Genomic DNA, 25,950 nt, shown 5'->3' with positions numbered 1-25,950 from the left:
GGCAGCAACTTGGCATTCATGACGTTGGCCATTGGCGCCATCGTTATTCCTCTTAAGGACCTGTTAATAGTGCATTAGCTTTTGATGTAATGAGCTTGCAGATTCCCTTGACTGTCCACAATAACCCCTAGGTACTTATACTCTGATGCTCTTTCCAGCAGATTGCTATTGATGAATCACTTGCCTTCTTTCTTCACCTTCTTGCTCCCAACAAATCTATTAGTTTATTTTTCAACTCATTTCCATTTTATTTGTTGCTGGAAACTCCTCCAATTTCACAAGATGTCTTTGCAACTCAACCCTGGTTTTAGTGAGAAGTAAAACATCAGCATGTTCCAGAATATTTAAACGTTTTAAGTCTGGATGTTATTTCTTTGTTGCTATTGTGTATGAGTATCATGGCTTAGGTAGGAATTGGTACTAGGCCAGCCTGGACCAAACCGGACAATCGCTTGACGTAGCTGGCTGAAGTCTAGCATGCCAATTTTCAAGATCTTCTGTACCGAGTGAAATAACTTAAGTGATTTCTCATTTTAGCACCATAGGAAATTTTGCTCATGCCCACACACAAAACCATGGAATAGATTTGACACCAAACTTGGCCTGAAAATAGAACTTTTCTTAGAAATTGTGCTTTTGTTAGTTTGGTGTATATCCATTCAGTAATGTTTGAGATATAAGCATTTAAAGGAGATGCAAGGTGAGCTTGAAAGAGTTAACACTTTTGTGCATCTGTTCCATTAAAAATAATAAATCAAGATTCGCCAATAAGGCCCACCAACAAGTTCTCCGACCCTGAGGGGAGTACTTAAAGTATGGAAATGCTCCTCACTGTCTAAAAATTCATGAACATTTTTTACCTCTCCAACACATGGACTTGAATAAATGTGCTGCATCACGTTATTTATTATTTCAAATCGTTATACATTAATTAGGTGGCATAAGTGTGATAAATAGCAATGTACCAGTTTCCACAATATTCAATCTTAGCCCAAAAAATTATACATAATGAATACATTAACACATACATCTAATAGACAACTGTTTACCACTCATTGATGAGCCATCTGGAAAAAGTCCTGAAAAAATACATTTGTCTTATGTTATGACAGATCCACCATACTCTGAGGAAAAAGTCTGCCTACAAGGCACACAGCGTTAAATGATCTGGCCGCACCACAACTGGGGCCATTCAAGGGGCTCTTACTCGCCCAATCCATTAGTTATTTTGACCTGAATGACGACTCTCTGGTACTACAGTCATTACTTCACACATTTCAATATCATACATATCACAGTTACTACCTACACTAATCCTCGCCTAGATATTATAAGAGTGAAGAGGGTACGTTATGACAAAGGCACTGGCTTCACCACATCAGCCTAATTACAGACATGCCACCATACTCTCAATGAAGACCTTAACTCTATGTTGAAACAAATTAGGAATTAATGAAGGCCTTAATTCAATTTTGAAACAAGTGAGGGAAGTCGCAACAATTACACTTGTTGTGAAGCAGAAGATGGACCTTTTTAGCATTGAATCCACAGCTAACTTGCACTATTCAGAAATGTTCTTACCATTATCCCATGACATGTCTTCCAGAGCAATCTGTGCATCTACTGGCCAGGATTTTGTTAACTCCAACTCTGTAAATAAAAACATACAGTTTATTCATATATTATCTGGAACCCTCATCAGATCTGACCTTGCAATTTGGTAATACGTTTCTGTGAACAAAAATAATTTACTCCAATTCAGAACTGTGCTTTATGAACACTGTATCAACAACATTTAAATGGAATGATCACAAATTGCTTTTGAGTATTCCTAAAAGTGAGAGAAACTGCTCCATTTCCATAAACAAACATTTTATATTTTCCGTAGGAAATTAATAGTAATTCGAATTTATAAACACCGTAGCCACTTAAATAACAGCATTTATTTACCAATGTGTAGTTTCCGTAAATAAGAGGCTATGTTCCAGTCGAAAGCTTACAGATGTTGAAAAAATAGCTTTAAGGAAATAACTTTACTTTGTTCCTTCAACAAACCCTGATGAGTTACAGTTTAAAGCAGACCTTTTGAAGGTCACAAGAAAATTAAAAACTTGAGAAATGTTTTGCAAAAAAAAAAAAAAAAAAAAAAAGAAAAGAAGAAAATAAGAACAATTAGAGGAATTGAGAATTATAAGAGTGTTGAAATGACTCCAGGAGTCTAAAAAACAATTGAAAGGCTAGTTAAGATTCTATTTTAGTAAGGCTTCGTTGACACAGGAGGGGTATGAGTATATAAAATTGGCTGATTCTAGAAACCTGGTAATACATTTTTTACCAAGAATTCACAAAGGTGGCTGAATTCCGCCCGGAAGACCTATTATATCAGGGATTGGCTATCATACTGGAAGAATTTCTGAATATATTGACATATATCTAGCACTTCTAGTTCAGAAACTACCTTATCATATTGGGATGTTAGCACCTCCACCCAGGAAGGGCTTTGTCTGCAATCCAGAGAGAAGAATCTCTCACCCTAAGTTCCTTAGGGTGCACAGAATCTGTAGCTCTGAGGCCAAATATAATAAGGAGTAACAGATTATCATTGACAGATTTCTAGAACCGGGGTACCAAATCACTAACCTAGAGAAATCACAAAGGAGAGCAAAGGGTGCAGCCAGACTGAGTTTCCTGAAATCATATAAACCTAAAAGTGTCCTTAAAGAAGACGGTAGAAAAAGTGAGATTTATCATGTTCAGTGCAGACAATAAGTTTGCATATGACACCATAGCAAACATTGGGGTGTCCTACTTCTGGATGATGAAGTCAGGAAATATATTTCTGATAAACTTCTGGTCACTTATAAAAAAGACTCCTTCTTTGAATGATCTATTGAATCCTAGTGATACGACTAGATATTAACTGAAGAACGTTTTCAGCCTCGTCTTACATGATGTTACAAATGTGGATCATGTAACTACTGCAAATTTGTGGCTGATAGAATTAAGGAGTTTGATAATTATGATGGAAATAAGAAATTTACAATAAGATCTTTCATCAACTGTAACACTAAATACTATATTTATTTGACTGTATGTATTTGTGGTTTGGGATATGTGGGCCCTACCAAAAGGAAGCATGATGGTGTGAACACATAAGAGCTATTGTGGAAGGGGATACTAAGGCCCGTATTTATGCTTTTTTAGTACCGCATTTGCGCCGCTTTTTAGTGCAAAAACGGCGCAAACTTACAAAATGTAATTGTATTTTGTAAGTTTGCCCCACTTTTGCGTCAAACAGTGGCGCAATGCGGCGCTAAAAAAGTATAAATATGGGCCTAGATATCCACTGTTTACCCACTTGATTCAAAAACACGATCTTTCAGTGAAAGATGGATTGAAATTTCTAGGCATATAAAGCATTAAATTGAACTGTCAAGGAGGGGACTTGGAACATGTCCTTAGAATGAAAGAAAGATTATGGACTGATACATTTTTAAAAACTGTCTCTCGAGGCTTAAATACAAATAGAGAACTCATCACTTTTCTTTGACCGTTAAATCCAGCAAAAAACGTTCATATCTGGTTGTGGCATGATTTGATGGTTTTGTAACTAAATAATAATCATGTGGGCCTCCTTAGATTAGGTTTAATACAGTAATTTAAAATCCTTGTTATATCTGAATAATTTAAATTTAGAATATTCATTTAGAGCTCTAGTGGTTCTGTTGTTGGTTTTGTGAAGAGCTTTCATAATGTGTTTTTGCACTACTGAGCAGGACTGTATTAGTGTTTTTGAATGTCTTCAGTTCTGATACACGTGAATAGGTTTTTTCATGAGAGACCATGTGTAAACAGTTGTTGCAAGAAAAAGGGTCAGGTTTTTAACCCCTCCTGTGCCAGGCCTTTTTTTTTTGCCTATTTGGAATAGTTCTCGCTTAGGCCCTCATAACTTTTTGTCCACATAAGCTACCCACGCCAAATTTGCGTCCTTTTTTCCAACATCCTAGGGATTCTAGAGGTACCCAGACATTGTGGGTTCCCCTGAAGGAGACCAAGAAATTAGCCAAAATACAGTGAAAATTTCGTTTAAAAAAAAAAAAAAGAAAATGGGAAAAAAGGGCTGCAGAAGAAGGCGTGTGTTTTTTTCCCCGAAATTGGCATCAACGAAGGGTTTTCAGTGCTAAAATCACCATCTTCCCAGCTTTCAGGAACAGGCAGACTTGAATCAGAAAAAACAATTTTTCAACACAATTTTGGCATTTTACTGGGACATACCCCATTTTTATGATTTTGTGTGCTTTCAGCTTCCTTCCAGTCAGTGACAGAAATGGGTGTGAAACCAATGCTGGATCCCAGAAACCTAAACATTTCTGAAAAGTAGACAGAATTCTAAGATCAGCAATGGGTAATCTGTGTAGATCCTACAAAGGTTTCCTACAGAAAATAACAACTGAAATAAAAAAATATTGAAATTGAGGTGAAAATAAACAGCCATTTTTCTCTACGTTTTACTCTGTAACTTTTTCCTGCAATGTCATATCTTTGAAAGTATACTGTTACATCCGCTGGACTCTTCTGGTTGCGGGGATATATAGGGCTTGTAAGTTCCTCAAGAACCCTAGGCACCCAGAGCCAATAAATGAGCTGCACCTTGCAGTGGGTTTTCATTCTATACTGGGTATACAGCCATTCATTTGCTGAAATATAAAGAGTCACAAATAGGTATCAAGAAAACCTTTGTATTTCCAAAATGGGCACAAGATAAGGTGTTGAGGAGCAGTGGTTATTTGCACATCCCTGAATTCTAGGGTGCCCATACTAGCATGTGAATTACAGGTCATTTCTCAAATAGACGTCTTTTTTACACACTGGCTTATATTTGGAAGGAAAAAATGTAGAGAAAGACAAGGGGCAATAATACTTGTTTTGCTATTCTATGTTCCCCCAAGTCTCCCGATAAATATGGTACCTCACTTGTGTGGGTAGGCCTAGTTCCCGCGACAGGAAATGCCCAAAACACAACGTGGACACATCACATTTTTCCACAGAAAACAGAGGTGTTTTTTTGCAAAGTGCCTACCTGTGGATTTTGGCCTCTAGCTCAGCCGGCACCTACGGAAATCTACCAAACCTGTGCATTTTTTTAAACTAGAGACCTAGGGGAATCCAGGACGGGGTGACTTGTGGGGCTCTCACCAGGTTCTGTTACCCGGAATCCTTTGCAAACCTCACAATTTGGCAAAAAAAAAAACTTTTTCCTCACATTCCGGTGACCGAAAGTTCTGGAATCTGAGGAGTCACAAATTTCCTTCCACCCGGCATTCCCCCAAGTCTCCTGATAAAAATGGTACCTCACTTGTGTGGGTAGGCATAGTGACAGCGACAGGAAATGCTCCAAAACATAACGTGGACACATCACATTTTTCTACAGAAAACAGAGGTGTTTTTTGCAAAGTGTCTACCTGTGGATTTTGGCCTCTAGTTCAGCCGGCACCTAGGGAAATCTACCAAACCTGTGCATTTTTTAAAACTAGAGACCTAGGGGAATCCAGGACGGGGTGACTTGTGGGGCTCTCACCAGGTTCTATTACCCAGAATCCTATGCTAACCTCAAAATGTGGCTAAAAAAATACTTTTTCCTCACATTTCGGTGACCGAAAGTTGTGGAATCTGAGAGGAGCCTTCCACCCAGCGTTCCCCCAAGTCTCCCGATAAAAATGGTACCTCACTTGTGTGGGTAGGCCTAGTGCCCGTGACAGGAAATGCCCCAAAACACAACGTGGACACATCAAAATTATCAAATAGAAAACTACCTGTTTTTGCCGGGGGGGCACCTGCGTTTTTGGTCCTGGGCTCAGCAGCTATCTAGGGAAACCTACCAAACCCAGACATTTCTGAAAACTAGACACCCGAGGGAGTCAAGGGAGGTGTGACTTGCGTGGATCCCTCAACATTTTCTTACCCAGAATCCTCAGCAAACCTCAAATTTAGCTAAAAAGAAAATCTAATTTTTCCCATATTTCTGTGTGGGATCACTGCACCGGGACAAATTTCCTACCACCCAACGTTCCCCTCATTCTCCCGGTAAAAATGATACCTCACTTGTGTAGGTGGGCCAAGTGTTTGTGACAGGGAAGAGCCAAAAACACGTAGAAATTGAGGGGGAACCAAAGTGGGTCCAAAAGGGCAGTTTGAAGAAAAAAAAAACATTTTTAGGCTGACAAGTGCAGCAGAAATTTTATCGGTATAGATGAGACAATGCTGGGTGGTAGGAATTTTGTGGATTACTGCAGATTCCGGAAGGTTCCATCACAAAAATGTGGGAAAAATGTGTGCTTTCCAGCAAAGTTGCAGGTTTGCAGGGCATTGTGGGTAAGGAAATGGTGCGGGGTGTATGTGAAGCACACCACCCTGGAATCAACTAGATGTTTAGTTTTCAGCTGTGTCTAGGTGGATTTTTCTAAGTGGCAGCGTCCCAAAGTAATAAAAAAGTGCAGCCTTCACCATACCAAGTGGGACGATTTTGAGAGTTACCAAGCTCTCATGGCTCAAATGTAAAACAAAAACCAAAAATAATCAAATGTCCTCTTGCTTGCAATGGGATAAGATGTTTTAGTGTGCGGGGGAGAGCTGTAAGACTGTTATCCCTTCAGTTCAAGTGGGGGCATAACCAGGCCCATAACGGTTGGTAGCCACCACCCCACTATTTTCTTTTATTTTTTTTATTCCCTGGCATCTAGTAGACTTTCTGTCCCCCCGGGGTGTGGATCGGGGGTAATTGCCCAATCTGCCCACTGGTGGGCAGAACAACTTTGGCCCCATTTATTTGGGGTGGGGGTATGGCCCCCCCGGGGAATGGCCCTTACCAAAGGGGCTGCTCCCCTTATGCGTAAATATAAAAAAAAAAAAAATTCCCTGGTGTATTGTGGTTTCTGCCCCCCTGGGTGCAGATCGGCCAAAATGGCCTAATAATAATTTGCCCCCCCCGGAGCGACCCTTGCCTAAGCGGTTGCTCCCCAACCATAAAAAAATTAAAGTAAACAAAAAAAATTATCCCTGGTGTCTAGTGGTTTTCTGCCCCCAGGGGGGCAGAAATGGCCTAGAAATAATTTGCCCCCCGAGGAGCAGCCCTTGCCCAAGGGGCTGCTCCCCTTACTTCAAATAGCCCACAAAAAATATATTCCCTGCTGTCTAGTGGTTTCTGCCCCCCCACCCCCCTGGGGAGACAGAAATTGCCTAATAATAATTTGCCCCCCCCGGAGCGACCCTTGCCCAAGGGGTCGCTCCCCAAACATTAAAAAGAGGCCTTTCCGGCTTCTCTGCCCCCTCCACGTGATCGGAGGAGAAATGCTTTGCATTTCTCCTCCTATCGGGCACTGGAAGGAGGGATGTCATCAGACACCACAGGGGGGGTCGCTGGGGTGGAAGGGGAAGCGATTCCCCTTCCATCCCTGCCTAGGGGAGGGGTGTGCCTGGCCATCGGGGAGCGCTAGTGATAACGCGTCCCAACCTAGATAATTTATTCACTCTGGGACTTGTTTTAGGCCAATGAATCTTTTGACCCTGATTGAAGACACCTTAAGACGAGATAACTAATCAACATGTCAATCAATAAGTCAATTACATCATCAATAGTCACCATAACAAATCAATTAGATTAATCAATAACATTAATAACACTCGGAAACCACCATGACCTTTCAGTCATGAATAACCACACCAGTTTAGTAAAATGTTAGGATGTTTATTCCCTATTGATTACAATTCTACTAGTAAGTTTATTAGTCTCAAAACCATGAAACACATCAGCATTGTCATAATACGGCAACTCGAATAAGATTTCATCAAAGCAAAGATCACGAACATTAGAACATAACACAACGTCAACATAGGTTAACCTTAGCAGAGTATCATTAGCGCGTTATTCAACAAAGCATTGATTCAGTCATTTGTCTATTTGTGTCCGTTTAGTGAACCCCTTAACTAACCTCGAATTAGCATTGGCATGTTGGGCTTCATGCAAAATAATTTAGCAACACGAATTTAGAAAACATCTATCTATGGTCTCTGTCAAAAGAAGCAGTTGGTACCTAGAAAGGAAATCCAAACAGACAATTACAATTTCATCATCATATAGTTACCCTCCGTAATGGGTCAGCATACAGAGTCAGACTTCGTCCTCAGGACATCAGTTGATTCGCCATCAGCCAGGAAACACAGCAACGTTCAGCAAGACGGGGTAAGTAGGGACACTTCCCTCATAAGGAGAAGAAGTATAGAACGGGCAAGATAAGGGTGAGGATGGTTTGAAGAGTCAAACAGCAAAGTCACTAGGTAAAGTGACAAAGTCTCTGGGCAAAAGCAAAAGTTCACAATGGCATCTCCCTCTGGCTCCTCGTGTCAAAGGTTTTTATCCCTTTTCTGTTGTACAGTCCCCTAATTCCTAATTGGTCAGGTTTGGCACCCCACTATCTCCATCCAATGGGTTTCCAGTGGTACCATCAAAATTGTCACCTCATAACAGTTCTCACGTAGTTTATTGGTTCTGGTGATTGACGTCTCCACCGGGCAGAATGTACGGTATGATTTCATACTCTTGTGGTCCTCTCGCATCTTCAGTTAGTGGTTCCATTGTCTATACCGGTTTAGGCGACCTTGTACCTGTAACAAGTCTACACTGTTGCATTCAGCAAGAATGTTTCCTTGAGCAAGTCGAATTTCATGAGAATGGATCTACTTCAGTTACACTCATCTTCTAGCTTCTGGAAAAATACGATTACATGTCCTTCAGCAAATCAGCACACTGCACGTTAGAAAAAACACATTTAATATGAAACAGGGCAGCTGGGCCCCGCAAAACCTTAATATATGGCTCTTAATACTAATACAAAATCATACATTAGTACATTAATAACTCTTTATTAGTCCCCATATATATATTGATGGCCACTCCCAGTGGGCACATTTCAGACTCACGTTTGGTAAAAACACATTAATACATTTTCTATGCGCCATTATTATGCATTAGTTCATAAACATTTCATGTTAATTTTGATTATAAGAGTTACGCTCCAACACTAGCGCTCTCCCCGGGGGCCCATAGCAGGACGAGGTGATCTCGTCCAAGGCACCGGGGAACCGGCGCCTTGGACGAGATTACCTCGTCCTGGGCACACAAGGGGTTAATACCAATTTGTTTTCATTTTTGAAGCGTGTTCTGTAATTGTACCTTCAGCTTAAGTGAGACATAAGGTGTAGGATTTCTTCTGTTTTCATGTGCAGAGGATTTTCTTTACTTCCGGGTCGGACCACATGTTAATGTTTGGCGGGAAGTCCCATTAGGGTATAAAAAGAACAAACAAAATTGAACCCGCATTTGTTTGCGAGGAGGCAGGATATGCTTTGTCTACGCTGAACTGCTGGTAAGGAGCCCGCATTTCTTCTAGACTAAGGTTGGGGTGAAGATTGAAATGTTTTAGATGTGATATTTTGTATCTAGGTTCAGGGAGTGTGGAAGGACGTATGGAATTCTCTTATGAATAGTTTTTCATAATTTGGCTTGACATTCTTTTATTTTAATTTTACCTGGAGCACAGGTGTATGGGATTCTTCTACTTTGATGAGCGATCGTGTGTAGGTAGAACTGAGTGAAATGGTCTTTATGTTTGAGGAGCGAGGAAGGATATATGACATTTAGATTTCTCTCTTTGACTTGATCTTTTAAAATGGAACTTTAAAGTGGTGATATATAACTCCTGATTTATCACCATTGCATAAATTGGGAGGGTTGCAATTTTAACTATTTTATTCATCGTTTTTACATAGATGTTGAAGTGGGGGAGCGTAATATGAGCTTCAAAATGGAACTGAGTTACAGTGAATATTTGATCGTATCATTTGAGAAGGCAGGCCTTATCTGTTTTGTAATATACGTTTTATATATTATGCTGATGGATGACTCATGACCCATTAGAATTTTGAATAAACTGCACATGTAAAAGCGTGTGTATTTAACAATAAACATTTTTACTGTCATTAAAAATATGAAGGATTGTTGTAGTTGAGTCATGGAAGACTAAATATTATAGGTTCTTCTGATTTTGGAATTTTGAGATTGTTGTTTTGTTTTGAATTTCAACATTTCACTATTTTTTTTATTGACGAATTACATTTTGGATGTTGCTCGATTTGACTGCGTTATGTGATAACATTATACCAAGTATTATATGTGAAGAACATCAAGATAAATACTTACCTCCACATAGGGTGACAAGAATGATTTTTGACTCAGACTGTGGGGTTCTGTGTTGGAGGGAATAGCCCAGGGCCAAATATCTCTTAGCCTTGAGACACCTGTTTGTATGTGTGTTCCTGAAATAAACCTTGTAGACCATTTATGTCTGAATTAAGGTGTAGGCATTTAATTTAAAATACATTTTTCCATTTACTGACGATTAAGGCTAGCATTCAAAATGTTTATTCGGGGACATCATTAAGGTACAAGGTTCTAAGGGTTAAGGGTGAAAAATAGGATTCTCAGATTGGTCCAGTATTAACATCAGTTTCCTCATTCTGTCCTGAAACAACAAACAGCCATTCCTGGGGATAGGAGGTAACCACCAGGCTATACAATGACAACTCTTCCTTAAAGGTGGATGAGAAGTGATAAGTGGGATGATGGATGAACAAGTTTCTTACTGTTAGTATCTCTCTTTTTGTTGGCTACCCTGTCTAACCACAGATTCCTCACCTTTTGAATCTCCCCAGGTGCCTAACTAGATCTGGCACATTTCTAGCAAACATGCTGACAGGTGTTCACCATGGGACTCCACAGCCAACCCTTCACACTGACATCATTTTTTATCCCCTAAGACAAGTATCAACAGTACAAGATTGCAAACCTAGCTGCACCAAACCTAGCTTGGGACCTTTTTAGAATTCTTAAAGTCCACTGCACAGAACAAAGAGGAAGGAGGGTGTTGAATAATCTGCACCTAAACAGAGTAACCACCAGAAAATGCGTTAATGAAAGTAAATTTATTCTTCTGATACATAACCACATATTCCCCACCTTCTGAATAGATACCAAAGCTGCGCCTCCCAAAAAGTGAAGGGTCTGGGGAGTGGAATTTAGCTCAGATAGTCCTGCAGAACCAAGTAGACAAAATTGCCTCTCTGTGGACCTGGGGGAAATCGAGACAGTAAAGGGTGGTGAAGGTGTGGCTGGATGGCTATGTAGCAGCCTGGCAGGTGGCCAACACCAGAACAACCCTCGCCAATTCCATACTGGCACCCTGGGCACTCTAAGAATGAGTGTGAAGGCCCTCAACAGGTTCTTCTTCCCCGAGGGCATGCCAGAATGATCCATTTGGACAAGGTTCTCTTCTGAACTGTCCTTCCTTTTTTAGCACCGGCAAAACTGACAAAAAGATGGTTATCCTCCTCGTACTCGTTAGTCTAGGCTATGTAAAAACTAAAGGCCATCTTAGGGTCTAACTAGTGAAGTGAAGTTGCTACTTCTCATAAGAAGGATGTGACAGAGAGGAAAAAAGTAAAAAGCATTATGGACTGTCCCACATGTAAGGCAGAAAGAAAGCACAGGTCTGCAGCACTAATTTGTCATGGTAGGAAGGACGTTGTATATGGAGGTTTCACTGACTGACCCTGCAGTTCACGGACAAGGTACCCAGAAGTAACAGCAATAATGAAGAGTCTTAATGTTAAAAAATCATGGGGGTCCCACTGCAGCATAATAAAGGGGGAAGGAGGAAACATATGTGTGCCCTTTAAGGAAATCCGTCTCTGCAAGCAACTTGAATAAAGGTTGGTCAAGCAAACATAAAAAAGGCCAAAAGGGCAGATAAGCAGCCGTAATTCAGCCCACAGTATTACCTTGCTGGCACACCAAAGAAAACAAACTAAAATACAACAGATAACTTGGCCTGAAGTGGGGCGACCTGATGATCTTCACACCAACTCCAATGCTGTGCTGGTTGAAGAGAGGCCTGTTCCACTGCAGAGCTCACATGAGCCAGTGGATCTGGATAAACAGCAGATGCATGAGGTAAGGAGATCATGAAGCTTCAGAACCATCTACCGTTACCCCAGGTGAGCGGGGAACACAGCGGATCGCTGGAGTGCCGTCTGTGGTCCCCGCCCTCCGCTTTACACGTCGCCGGCTCTCCTGCTGCGGGGAAGAGTCCAAGGTTGCGGTTTCCTAGTCTTTTTTGTTTTCTTCCCCTCATACCTGGAGTTATGGCGGATGGGCGCTCCTCACATCGGGTCCCCTCCGATCGGGCAGGTCCACAGTTGTGCCCATGCTAGATTTGGGCTGCCTGGTCCCTCCACAAGTATAGAGGGGCAGCGGCCAGATTACATTTCCAGGGTAGCAGAGGCAGAGCCAGCACAGGCTTGCTTCCGGCTCTGCCCTGCTTGCATAAGGATCCAGGAGGCGAGCCAGCCTTGGAGCAGCCACCTTTTGGTGATTTTGGCGTCTGGGAGCTGCCCTCGTCTCAGGCCTCTCCTTACCAGCCATCCTGCATGACCCCCAGGCGCCCATCTGGGCTGGGGCCGGAACACGGCTTCGAGGGCAGAAGTTGCCCCTCTTGAAGGCTGGTTTGGACCCCCAGCTTCCTCTGTAGTTCCATCAGCACTACCTCCTCTGGGAACAGGGGCAAGAAGTAAACGTGGTGCAAAAGGTAAAACCTCTAACATTTCTATACCTTCAGGCTTGCGAATTGAGAGAGGGGGGTCTTTTTTAGACTTTCAAGCCCCTTCGACTAAAACCATTACAAGATTTATTTCTGGGCAGCAAAAAGTTAGCCCCTCCCCTTAGGTCTTTCTTTAAAATATTAAACCAGTCCTGCACTTCTCAGACAGTACTCACCTCTTCGGTAAACAAGCCTGCAAGTATGTCCAACTTGGCGGAAGCTCTACCTCCCACCCCGCCGATTTCGCTGCACTCTCTGGTTATGCAGGAGATAGATCAGGATACAGCTGGGGGGATTCTGTGCTCCCATGTGAGGTAGAGTCTGACAGAACCAATGTAGCACGCACGGGCTCCCTCCTCCAGTCGTTATTGCATGAAATAAGAGACAAATTTGCCGTTTCTGAATCTAACCAAGCTAAAAATCAGGGGCTCTGCGATGGTCTAGATGCAAAAATTACTAATCTTACGGAGAGACTAGGAGTTATGGAATCCTCTATAGATGCATTACAGGCAGAAGTGGAGCTTAATTCTCATGACATTCAAGCACTGAAACGAAGTGAGAAGGACCTAAGGGAGAAATTGGAGTCTCTGGAATATCACTGTAGGAGGAACAATCTCAGATTTCTGAACATTCCAGAAGGTATGGAAGGGGACAATTTTAAAGACTTTATAATATCCTTGATCAAAGACCATTTCCCGGCAGTGTCCATCCACGATCTGGCCTCGGAAATTCAGAGTCCACCGAGACCGTTTCAAGAGGAACCCTAATAAGGAGAAACCTAGAAAGGTCATGGTTAATTTTGCCTCATGCCGAATAAAATAACTGATTCTGGCAGAAGCTCTCAAAGTCCAGGGTTTTCGGCATGAGGGCTGGTCATTCCTAATAAGATCCGATATGTCTAGGGCAACGTTAGATCGATGTTGGGAGCTGGGGAAGGCTTTGCAGGAGTTTAAGTCTTTGGGTGCTCCTCAACAATTTTGGCTTCCCACCACCTTGAGGGTAATGTGGAAAAACAAAATGTATAATTTTCATGATCCCCAAGAAGCTATAGTTCTGATTGATCAGATAAAAGGGGAGAGCTAGCAGTTTGCAGAGGGTTGGGGCCTAAGGGTAGTATGAGCCACCCAATAAGGTTTCAAGGAGGGTTCCCCAGGAAGAGTTTGGGGAAGGGCAGTGCACTATTTACCTTAAGGATTCGATTTAGGTCACAATGGGTGGGGAGCAGATGGGGGGGAAAAAAGAAAAAGAAATTGAGCCCTTGCACGATTGTATAACTGTTGAGGTCAGACAAGAGTTTTTTATTAACTGGGTAAGACATGATGGTGCACCCTGGTGATATAGTTAAACTCAAACTTTTGACTTGGAATGTGAATGGCCTTAGAGTGAGCAGTAGAAGAAGGAGAATTTTGGAGTTCCTAAGATTGTCTGATAGCCAGATCATTCTCCTGCAGGAGACCAATTTAAGATATGAGGATTGGATGATGATTCGTAAGTCACAAAGATGGATCACCCACTTTGCTTGCACTAATCAAACTTGCAATGTGAAAAGGGTTGCGATTATAGTAAAGAATAGCGTTCAAAGTCAGCTGACAGTCATCAGTGCTGATTCTAGGGGGAGAGGGGTCTTAGCAAATATTAAGTTAGGAGGGCTCCAATACACTTTAATATCCTATTATGGTCCCAACGTGGACAACCCAGGCCCACTTGGGGATCTTTATGAGCAATTGATCGGAAGAGCACAGAACATAATAATTGCTGGTGGAGATTTTAATGTTTTGCTTAATCCTTCCCTAGATAGGTCTACACCCCGACCGGCTTTTAGCACACCTAGCATGAGAGCTTGCTTACACAATATGATGGAAAATTTGGGCCTGATTGATCCTTGGCGAAGCAGAATGGGTCAAACCAAGGAGTTCACTTTCCGGAATAAGAAGCTTGGGCATGCTTCCAGAATTGACTTCTTTCTGACAGACATTAAACTTTGAAATAACCTAACGGCAGTCTCCCACCAGCCAAGCCATCTCTCGGACTACTCTGCTGTTCAGCTGACTATAAGTCTATCTGTCTCTCGTACTTGCACTAGATAGACACTAGATCGCTCCCTTCTGAGGGAAGAAGATATTGTTTTAAAGTTGAAAAGGGACTCCAAGGATTTTTTTTAGATCAACTTAGGTTATGCTCCAATAGCCACAGTTTGGGAAACACATAAGGCATTTATCCGTGGAAAACTGATTTGCTATGCTGCTTTTAGAGCCAAGAGAACCAGAATAACAATAGAGAATCTTGAGGAGAAACTTCATACTCTGCAAGCCCAAAGGCTATCCTCTCAGGACCCATTAACGCAGGCAGACCTACAGTATAAAATCCAGGAAGCCCAAAATTCACTTGAGGTCTTGAGGAGTAGATGGGAAGCTAGCAAACTGGCACATTTTGAGTATGACGAAGGCTGTGGCAAGTTATTAGCTTGGAAGACTAGGTCTGATAACATTAGGAATATGATTAAAGGAGTAATACTAGGCAAAACTGGCAGAACCTCCTCAGAAGACCAAGACATTACAGGAGAATTTGTCAAGTTCTTTTCTCAACGATATAGAGATGACTCGGTGATTTCAGCAGAGGCGATTGAAGACTGGTTTAAGGGATACACACTTCCTAGGTTAGACTCCGTTAAGAAGCTGAGCCTCAATTAATGCTTTCTCCCTTGTGAGATAGAGAGTGTTATGGCTGGTTTGAAAAATGGGAAGTCTCCTGGTCCAGACGGAATACCTGCTGAAGTATATAAACTCCTGAAAGATGAGCTTGCGCCAGTCCTGATTCAGTTAATGAACTTGATTTTTATAGATTCTTCTCCGATTCAATCCTCCTGGAATGAAGCTATTATTACTTTAATACTAAAGCCACAGAAAGATGCTAGAAAATGTGAGTCCTATACACCTATTTCTTTGCTTAATAATGATTATAAAATATTTGCGCAACTGTTGGCAAGGAGGTTGGATAAAGTGATCAGTGCTCTAGTCCATGTTAACCAGAAAGGCTTTATGAGAAATCGACATTTAGAGGATCTGATCCATGATCTATTTGCTGCAATTGATATTGCATCCACCTTTAATATGCTTTTAACTATCTCCACAATCGATGCTGCCAAGGCTTTTGACCGAGTGAGCTGGCTCTTTTTGCAGGCGGTTATGGACCGTAATAACTTGGGTGACAATTTTCTTAATGCAATTAAAACTATTTACAAGGCCCCATCAGCTCGGGTTCTGGTTAATGGTATTTTATCTCCGCATTTTAAGATCGAACGGGGGAAATGACAGGGTTGCCCTCTCTCCAGTCTTCCCTTTAATCTTTATATTGAGCCTCTGGCCAGGAGAATCAGGGCAAAACAGAGAATTACACCTTTTCATTATCACGGCTGGGTCCTGAAGGAAGCCCTATATGTGGACGATCTTCTGATATACACACAGAACCCCCAATGTGCTCTCCCAGCACTTTTGGAAATCATTGCCTGTTTTGGAGAAATTTCAGGTTACTTAATAAACACAGATAAATCTGAAGTAATGACTTGGAATGGCCCTTTGGACAATCCATTGGAAAAAGACGAAATTCGATATGTAGGGGTCAAAGTGGTCACGAATTTAGCAGAGATGGCTCAGGTGAACTTTGAGCATCATCTCAGGGAAACAAAGAAGCTACTCCTTCAATGGTCTCATCTACGTCTCTCTATCCTAGGCAGAACTAACTTAATAAAGATGGTGGCACTACCAAAATTCACCTTTATCTTAAACGCTATCCCTCTATCTTTTAAAAAGGAATGGCGAAGGTGATTGCAGGGGGTTTTAGTTAGCTTAATTTGGTCCTATAAAAAACCCAGAATAGCATGGAAAAAACTGAGAAAGAAAAAGCTAGATGGGGGAATTGCACTTCCGGATTTTCAACTTTACTACTGGGCATTCCAGCTAAAAAATGTGAGACCACTTCTTTATAAGGAATACCTCTCCCCTGACTCCAGGCTCTGATAGGGTGTTTCCGAGACCAGGGTACGCAGTTTCTTTATAAATTTGGTCATCCCAAGTATTACAAAAACGTTAGACTCAAAACTCTTTAATGCCTGTAGTATCTGGTATGCAGTAAGAAGAAGATTGGGTATCCCAAGTTACAGGGAGTTGGCCCCAATCTGGAATTCTCCTGGTACTCCGATGTGTCTCCAGGATGTACTACCTAAGCCACTGATAGAGGGAGGAATTGTGCAGTGGGGACAACTAATCAGTGGGGGCTTGGTTAGCTCTTGGGAATCCCTATCTGAAGTAACTAATGCTAAATTATCTAGGTTTAAATACGTGCAAATTAAAGGATGGTTACAAGGAGAACCTGAGGCTGGGTGTTCTACAGGCTGGGAGAAGGAAATTACTGGCCCATTAAGCCAAAAGAAAGAGGTTTCCAAGTGGTATTGGGCACTTATACAAGCTGAAGAGGCATCTTGCCCACCCTCTACAGAGGGATAGGACTTGGTGTTTCCTGCACTTGATCTCCCTTATCTCTGGCGGACCTCTATGAAGATCCTCTGGTCTGTGGTTAAATCTGCCCCCCTGCGGCGGAACCACTTGTTCACCATTTACCGGGCCTACTGGACCCCTAAAAGGTTTGCTAAAATAACTTCCCAAGGTAAGAGCGGCTGCCCAAAGTGTGACTTAAGGGGGCAGATGATATACATCTTTGGTGGCAGTGCCCAGGGATTCATACTGTTTGGGAACAAGTGGGTAACTCGATTTTGTCCATCATAAATAGGCGTAACAAGATAACTCTTCCAATGGTGATATTTGGGTTATTCGAGACCGCCAAGAGGAGTCTGTGTGATAGATTGGAGAGGCCTTTGATGCATCTCTTTTTCTATTTGGTTCTGATAGCCCGGCGGGAAATATGTATTAAGTGGATCTCTAGTCTCCCCCCCACTCATAGGGATTGTTTGTTGTCAGTTAAGAGAATCTCTGATTTAGACTGTAGTAATGGCTCGGATAGGTCCCTTAGAATGTGGGAGCCTTTTTTTGCTCTTTACAGAACCATCTCGGTAGGCATGAGGCCAGTGGGAAATAACTAGGATTGAGTTTTGGTTTTTGTAAGAGTCCAATGATTAAGCCTTTAAGATCCAATAACCTGGAGGTTGGGGGCGGAACCGCTATTCTCCCCCCCCCTCTCCCCCCAAAGGCTGATGGGGGCCTTTCGCCATCAGGCCGAGGGCCCTGGTTCTGAATGTGATTTGGTTTGTCTTGTCTGTATTTGGCTATATATGAGGACTCTAAAACAAAAAAAACAAATACAGAAAAAAAAGCTTCAGAACCATCCACACCAGATTACATAACTGAGTTTGAAACTTCGTGATCATAACCTCAATGTCCAGGACTCACTGCAGGGATGGGAAGGCCTGAAAGCCTCATTGTCCATGATGACCCCAATTAATGAAACCTTATGTGTGGCTGTAGATGGAGAACTCAAAAGAAGAACAGCAGGGAGACTGCTTTCTACAGGTGGTCCATGGCTGACTCTGACGAACTTGCTTCCAGAAGCCAATACTCGAGGTACAGAAACGTGTGTATCCTCGACCTGCAAAGATAAGCAGCCACCAGCACCATCACCTGTGTAAAGAGCTAAAGGCTGAGAGGTCCTGGGCCAGAATCAGCACATTCCATTTGTCCTTTCAGAGGAAAGTGTTCATGAACCAAAATACTTGAACTGGTCTGAGCCTGCCGTCCTTCTTGGGCACCAACATGTAGTGGGAGAAGCATTGCGTGTCCTCCTCCTGCTTGGGGTCCTGCCCCATTGCCCAGCACTGACTGAACTTCCTGAGCAAAAAGGGAGGCATGATGAGGGGAATGCTGAATAAGAACCATAGGAACAAGAGGAGAGTAGACATGAATGGGAGAACGTAACTCTGTTCAACAACTAGGAGAATGACCACACCAGTCGAATGTATGTCAGAACAACCCATGCTGGAACCACGCAAACCTGAAGAACGCGGTTGGAACAATGACCGCGTTATTACCACTAATTCCTTTATCACTAATGCCTTAACAATGATTTTTCGTTGCAAAGGCATTCCTGGTAAAGGCATGCGTGGAATGGCATGCATGGTTCCAGCATGCAAACTCCTGGCCCTCCACCTCTAAAATTACCTTGACCCCCCACGCCCACCCCTAAAACCACCCCAACACCTAAACTACCCCAATCCCCCACCTGCCCCTAAAACTACCGCAACCCCGCCCCTGAAACCTAAAATTACCTCAACCCCACCCCTAAAATTACCGCGACCCCGAACCCAAAACTTAAAACCCCACCCCACACCTAAAACCAACCCAACCCACCACCCCGCCCCTAAAATTTCTGCGACCCCCACCCCTAAAACCACCCCAACCCCTGCCCCTAAAACCTAAACTACCACAACCCCCCACCCCTAAACTACTGTGACCCCCAAGCCCACCCTTAAAACCTAAACTACCCCAACCCCCAACTCCGCCCCTAAAACTACTGCAACCCCCCACCCGCACCTAAAACTTAAAATTACCCCAACCCCGCCCCTAAAATTACTGCGACGCCCACCCTGCCCCTAAAAGGTAAAATTACCCCACTCCCCCACCCCGCCCCTAAAATTAACATGACCCCGCCCCTAAAACTTAAAACCACCCCAACCCCTAAAACCTAACACCCCCCACCCTGCCCCTAAAACCTAACTACCCCAACTCCCCTGCCCCACCCCTAAAATTACCGCGACCCCCCCACCCTGTCCCTAAAACCTAAAATTACCTCAACCCCCACCCCGCCTCTAAAATTACCGCGACCCCCACCCCGCTCCTAACACCTAAAACCACCTCCACCCACAAAACCTAAACGACCTCAACCAGCCCCTAAAACTATTGCAACCCCCACTCGCAGCTAAAAATTACCCCAACCCAGCCACCCCCAAAACCTAAAATTACCCCAATCCCCCACCCCGCCCCTAAAATTAAGGTGACCCCCACCCCTAAAACCACCCCAACCCCCATCCCACCCCTAAAAACCTAAACTACCCCAAACCCCACCCCTAAAACTACTGTGACCCCCCACCATGCCCCTAAAACTACCCCAACTCCTCACCCCGCCCCTAAAATTACTGCAACCTTCCACCCCGCCCCTAAAACCTAAAATTACCCAAACCCCCACCGCCCCTAAAACCTAAACTACCCCAACCCCACCCCTAAAACTACAGCGACCCCCCCACTCGGCCCTAAAACCCAAAATTACCCCAACCCCCCACCTCGTCCCTAAAATTACTCCAACCTCCTACCCTGCCCCAAAACCTAAAATTACCCCAACCCCCCACCCCGCCCCTAACATTACCCCAACCCCCACCCCTAAAATTACCGCAACCCCCACCCCAAAACCTAAAACCACCCCAATCCCTGCCCTTAAAACCTAAACTACCCCAACCCCCACCACTAAAACTACCGCGACCCCCACCCCTAAAACCTAAAATTACCCCAGCCCTCAACGTCCACCCCTAAAATTACTGCGACCCCCACTCCTAAAACCTAAAATTACCCCAACCCACCACCGCCGCCCTTAAAATTACCGCGACAACCCGCCCCTAAAAACCAAACTACCCTGACCCCCCACCCCTAAAACTACCCCCCAACACTACCCCTGACCGCGTCCTCTCCGATCCGGAGTCGGTTTTCCTCTGCCTTAACCACGCACGTTCGTTGTTCCGGACAAGAGTGGTTAAGGCAGAGGAAAACAGGGTCGTTGTTCATGAAAGCATTGTTCCACTTTCATGGATAACAACTCTAGTTGTTAAGTAGTTGTGGTTTAGGCTGCTTCCCCACCAGTCTTAAGTAACTGCATGTGAGCATGGTAGAAAAAAAATATCCTGCCCCTACTAGCTAAAAAATGACTGAGGAGGGGGAAGTGGAAAAAGATCAACCCTGACCCTGCTGCTGATGACAGCCTCTGCCACCGCCACGCCCTCTGGAACCATGCAAGGGCTTTGTGGGAGGATGCACAGGCTCCAAAGCTACCTTTGATGACAAGCAATGCCTTTTGAGTACCATCTGCATTTACAGAGTTACTGGTGGAATGACAAGCTGATGACAACAAGCCCAAGTCATAACACAGCTTTCTTGAAGCACTGCAGTGCCAACTCTGCCTGTCTCCAAAAAGCATGGACCCATCAAGAGGCATATCCATGTGGGATGGCTGCATGCAGACAGAAAATCCTGATCAAAATGCTAGTGCCCATGGCACGACCCATGCAATCTGTTGTGTCCAGACCAGCTTTTAATAAGTACTTAGCATCACCCTGACCATCCTGGATTGCCTGTGCAAATGCATTCTAACATTCTTCAAAACTGTCCAGAATGGTCTTGCTAGCCACATCCTAGAAGGCATGCACACAGAGATCTAGCAGACATCACGTTCAGGACCCTTAATGCCAAACTGCAAAGTCCTCATAACAAATGTGTCAATACACTTCGACTCTGTCCGGAGGGGGGACGCGTTAGCGGTGACCTTGCTGGTGGAGGCCTGAACCTCCAAGCTTTCAGAGTTTGTGTGCAATGTCAGAAAGGTTGGGTTCTCTGGAGCACGCCACTGATACCTCATTCTACGGTCACGCACAGGTGGGGTGTTGTCAATGTTTCAGTTAATAAGGTGCAGATCCAGGCTCCAATTTCTCAGTGAGGACGTATGCCTTGGTTTCAACCATGGGCACCTGAAGGACACGAACTCTGCAGGACTGCAGACTACTGAAGCAAAGGAGTGGCCACCGCTGATAGTCAAATTCTGTCTCGGGAAGATATCGAGGCAACTAGTAATATTGTAAACCAACATACAGGACATCATTAGTATAATGAGTACGGAATGAATTATTCTCCACCTCATCATCATTATCTCCATCATCATGCACAATGCTCTGAAGAGCCTGGACAGTGTCTGAACCTGATCCAAGTCAGGCCTTGTGCCTTTAGTGGTACTGGTGTTGAAGCAGTGGATCTTCCTGGGATTCAAAAGTTGAAACTGCGCTTCTGGTACTTCAAAATGAGACATTGATCGGTTCAGTCTGCAGACAGATTCAGATCTGAAACTGGTATTAGGGTCACAGCTGGAACAAGCACCTCCAGAGTAGAAACCAACACCACAGCAGTTACGACCGACGTGGCCTTGGCTCAGGTGTTGAAGTATGAGGTGGCGCTGGCTGGGGGTCGAACACTGGCCCAGTAGGGTCAGTCAGCACCCAGGTAGGACTCTCAGGGCACATTAGGACACGTTTAGGAATGGGCTCCACACTGGGCGATGGGGCAGAGTCAGGCCCTTGAAATATAGACTGCGCTACTTCTTCCTGGCGGGGGACTGACAAGAAGGAGGCCAATATTGTTTTGAATTCTTAGGTTTATGATGAGGCCTGTCTTTCGAATTAGTCTTGGACTTACCTGAGGACAGTGACTGGGACCTGGAGCATGAATAGGTGCAAGACTTGCAGTAGGTCTGAAACTTCAGACACATCATTTCCTGTGCTCAGCAACGTACAGCTTTCCCTTGAGTCCCTACTTATTTTCGGGGGCATTAAGGAGCATCTGTCAGAGGAATTCAAGTCATTGGAAGAACCTAGACACAGCACATACAGATGTTGTGCGTGTTTGTGACCAAAATCGGATTCTTGTAGTTGTGACAGGTTTTGAAGTCTGTAGTCCTTGTGGGAGAGATTTCCCTGGTACACTGTCAAAAAGAAAATTTGGTGACTGATAGAACACAGACTGAAGGATGGCAGTGGATCTCTGGATCTGCATTTAATGGCAAAGAAAGAAAGAGTGCGGAATAGCATGTATACATGGCTCCATGACGTTACTTTTGAGGCGGCATGATGGCACCGCTGAGTCTGATGGCAATACCTGCCGGTGTGTAGGAGTTATTGTTGGAAAAGTTGCAGATGTAGTCTGGAGCCTGTGGGAATTCAAAAGGTGAGGAATCTATGGTTATAAGTATACATCAGAAACCGCAATTCTGAAAGGATGGGGCAACATCCCTCTTCAAAACCAATCTAGTGGGCCTTTCAACAACTTCACTCAGCAAATGAAGATAAAGGCAACACCATCTGCTGCAGGAAGTCTGCCGCTATTGGTTAAAGGACATTGAGAAGGTTGCTGCTGACAAACAACTGAATCGCTGCCCACATGACTAGTTCAAAGACTTGCTGCAAGGCGATTTCGAGAACAGACTCAGAGGAACTTTCAAGCCTACAGTTGCTCAAGAAAGAAGCTGAATGTTGGGAAACTTTATGCTGGCAGAAGCCAGAGTCGCTCTGAAAACTGTAACGGACCAACATTAAAAGAACCTGCTTCTAGAAAGAACTTTCATCACGATGAGTTGGTTGCAGAAGATGGAATTACCTAAACAGCTCTGTACAAAATGAATTAAGACTATTAGATCATTTGGGAAGTAACCAGCAAACACAGTTATGGACGCTGCTGAAGAGCAGCTGCAGAAGAGAGGCTACCTGCTGCACCAGGTAACTGAACAGGCTTCAGCACAGTTGGCCAATATGAACCTCATTAGGCTATTGTTCCATTCTGGGTATTGCTGCTGCACTACTGGCCTCTACTAGATAATTTTGAAATAATACTCTTCTAAGAATGTTATTAATGGGAGAAAGTAATTTAAAATCTTAATTTTCTGTGAATAGTTTGTCAGTTTCCATCATATCTTTGCATTCCCTCAACCAATTTGTAGTTTTTTTTAGACTAAATCTTAGTCATTTCCAAATGGACCTCAACTGCTTTCTTTCTTTGATTTTTTGGTAAGTTGCTAAATATATGTGCATTTCTTTGTGGCATGCCTTGTCCTTCAGGTCAAAGATACCAAAGGTATGTTACTTTAATTGAAACCAGGGGCCCTATTCCAGTGAATACACTGCCGCCAGGGCAGCTGCAAACTCAGTGCATTCAAGTGAAACACAGAGCGGCTGCTTCAAAACCGGTCTGTGTTTAACTCTTCAGGCAGAAACCCGCCTGCACGTTGAAGAGGGGAGAGATACTCTATTGTAGGAGGGTGCAGTGTGTGATGGTTTGCTTCTGCAAGGGGATGTCTGTGGGGTCCATGGTACCCCCCCATTCTTCTTCTAGAGGGCTGCCATCAGGAGGTGCACTTTCAGTGCGCCTCCTTGCAGCTTCTTTGCCTTTGCGGCTGCGTCCATAATACAGCGCATGCGCAGAGGCAAAGTGATTCCCTCATTTGCATGGGGCCCTACTCTCAATGCAAATGAGGGAACACCCTCTTGAGATAAGACGGGCGCTACATGTGTGTCAGAACCATCTGTATTACAAATGGCATAAGCATCTGCGGCTCCTTCTGTAATATCAATGTGCCCTGGGGGAAGCACATGCCTGTTGCGCCCCGGGGCACTCTGTAATACAGCCCCGGGTTGAGTCTGAGAGGAGCTCTTTTGCACCATATAAGTGCTTAATCTCCTTTCACTTCAAGGCTGCAGGCTATCTTCCCTTGCTTACCATGCCATCTTTCTATAGGGTTGTAGTGGCCGATTACTAGCGAAAGTTAATAAAAAATGACTAAATTAAGTGCCAGATGTAGGAAGGCATTTTGAGTTTGCAAAAGGTCCGATTTGCAATATTGGGCTGTTTGTAACAACAAACAAAAAGGCCTTTTGGCATGCAACAAACCAAAGTTTTGATTCAGTAACACGTTATAGAATCACTGTTTAGGTTTATGACTAAATACGGAATCAGTATTTGAAACAGTAGGGTTTAGGGCGTCCACAAAAATCCGGTCACAAACTATTTATATTTTACTGACTGCACAAATGTAGTTGTAACCCCTTTGTGAATGTTAATAATAAAAAAAAAATTTAAGAGTAAGCAGTGCTCCTAGGGACCACTACCTACTCTCCAAAATGTTAATCTTTTAATTTTTTTCCTAATGGATCCTGTTTTCCTTTAAGGAAACAGGCTGCATTTGGAAACAAGCATTTGCAATGCAATGGGTCTCGCATTTGCGCAACTTAAATCTATTTGTGTTGTAAAGTCCTAACCGGACTTTTAATGCCACATAAAATGAAAAAAAGTAATATAGTTTTATATAAGCAAGCAGATTCAAAGCGCCACGCCATAAGCATGAAGGAGCACACAAAATGAAAGAGAAGTTCACTCACAGTCAAATGCATCGGCAAATGTTCAGCGAGATCGCGCTGCGTAGGAACTAAAATGAAAAAGTATTCCAGAAACCATGCTGAAAACATAGAGCCTTGTATGTTTTCAGTAGTTGGCCGGTACGCTTGAGGAGAGCTAAACACCGGAAAAGGCTTGACGTATGCATGCCTTTCACAAATAAAATCAAGCACTTTTTAAAAGGCAAGCCCACGAACCAACAAAACTGATGGCCGTGGTTAAAAGTCCACAGAGAGATTACAGCAGGCTAGAGCGCTTGCGCGCTCGACCCCAAAAAGAGAGAGATTTCTTTATCTAAGAGCAATTTCAGACGTGGTATTCTGCTGACCCCAGCAGGCCACCATCCCTGCAATATTATATAAAACTACAGAACTCCAGAGGGACAGGTTCACCCATAGTACTTAGTCAACATTAAAACAGGAGTTCTTACTGGACTAAACTTTTTTGTGTACACTGTTCACAATACTTACATACGCATACCTTCTTTCAAATTCCCATTTTAGTTGAATAGAGGTGCAGATCAGGATATAACATGTTTGTGCATTCCATCTAATAAACATTTATTCTGGAAAATGTGCAAATCGCATATTTAAAAAAATCATCAGTATGGGATTACCATGGTTTGGACAATCAAGACGACCAGTCCTACATCTTGAGTATGGTCCATCCGTAGACAGTCCACCATCCAACAGAGCACAAACTATTAAGCTAGAAATTAATCCTCCTAGAGTTGTAGAGGCGATCAAAAATTGAATTCCTGTTTTGATCTTTAAAAGTGGACTTCTCCTTTTATATGGTCAATGCATTTCAGCTTCACAATTTGTGTCCTCCTCAGGACATAACAAGGGAGTGTGTGCTCACAAATTATGCAATCTGTATGCAAGCCATTGATTATCGGTAGCAGACAAACTTTAAGCCGCAAAAACCCTAATGGAGTGTGGGAAGGAAAAGCATCTGTGCTTACTCAGTGAGTGCGCAATGGATTTTAATCATTGCTGCCAGACAGGTGAATTTCACAACCTGCAGGACTGTGTTAC

The 25,950-nt window shown here is 43.4% G+C and overlaps 1 protein-coding gene across 1 annotated transcript in view; it reads right to left on the bottom strand.

Annotated features, from left to right (window-relative positions):
• The window catches only part of DNAJC24 (DnaJ heat shock protein family (Hsp40) member C24), a 168,135-nt gene that overhangs the window by 13,466 nt on the left and 128,719 nt on the right, over positions 1–25,950 (bottom strand). Inside the window, exon 4 of the mRNA XM_069223478.1 lies at positions 1,582–1,650. Coding sequence (XP_069079579.1) covers positions 1,582–1,650 — 69 coding nt within the window. The remainder of the gene's footprint in view (positions 1–1,581; positions 1,651–25,950) is intronic.

The sequence above is a fragment of the Pleurodeles waltl genome, chromosome 3_1, assembly GCF_031143425.1.
Source record: "Pleurodeles waltl isolate 20211129_DDA chromosome 3_1, aPleWal1.hap1.20221129, whole genome shotgun sequence".
Lineage (NCBI taxonomy): Eukaryota > Metazoa > Chordata > Amphibia > Caudata > Salamandridae > Pleurodeles > Pleurodeles waltl.
The sequence above is the reverse complement of the archived record's forward strand: the minus strand, read 5'-3'. Positions and strand labels throughout refer to the sequence as shown.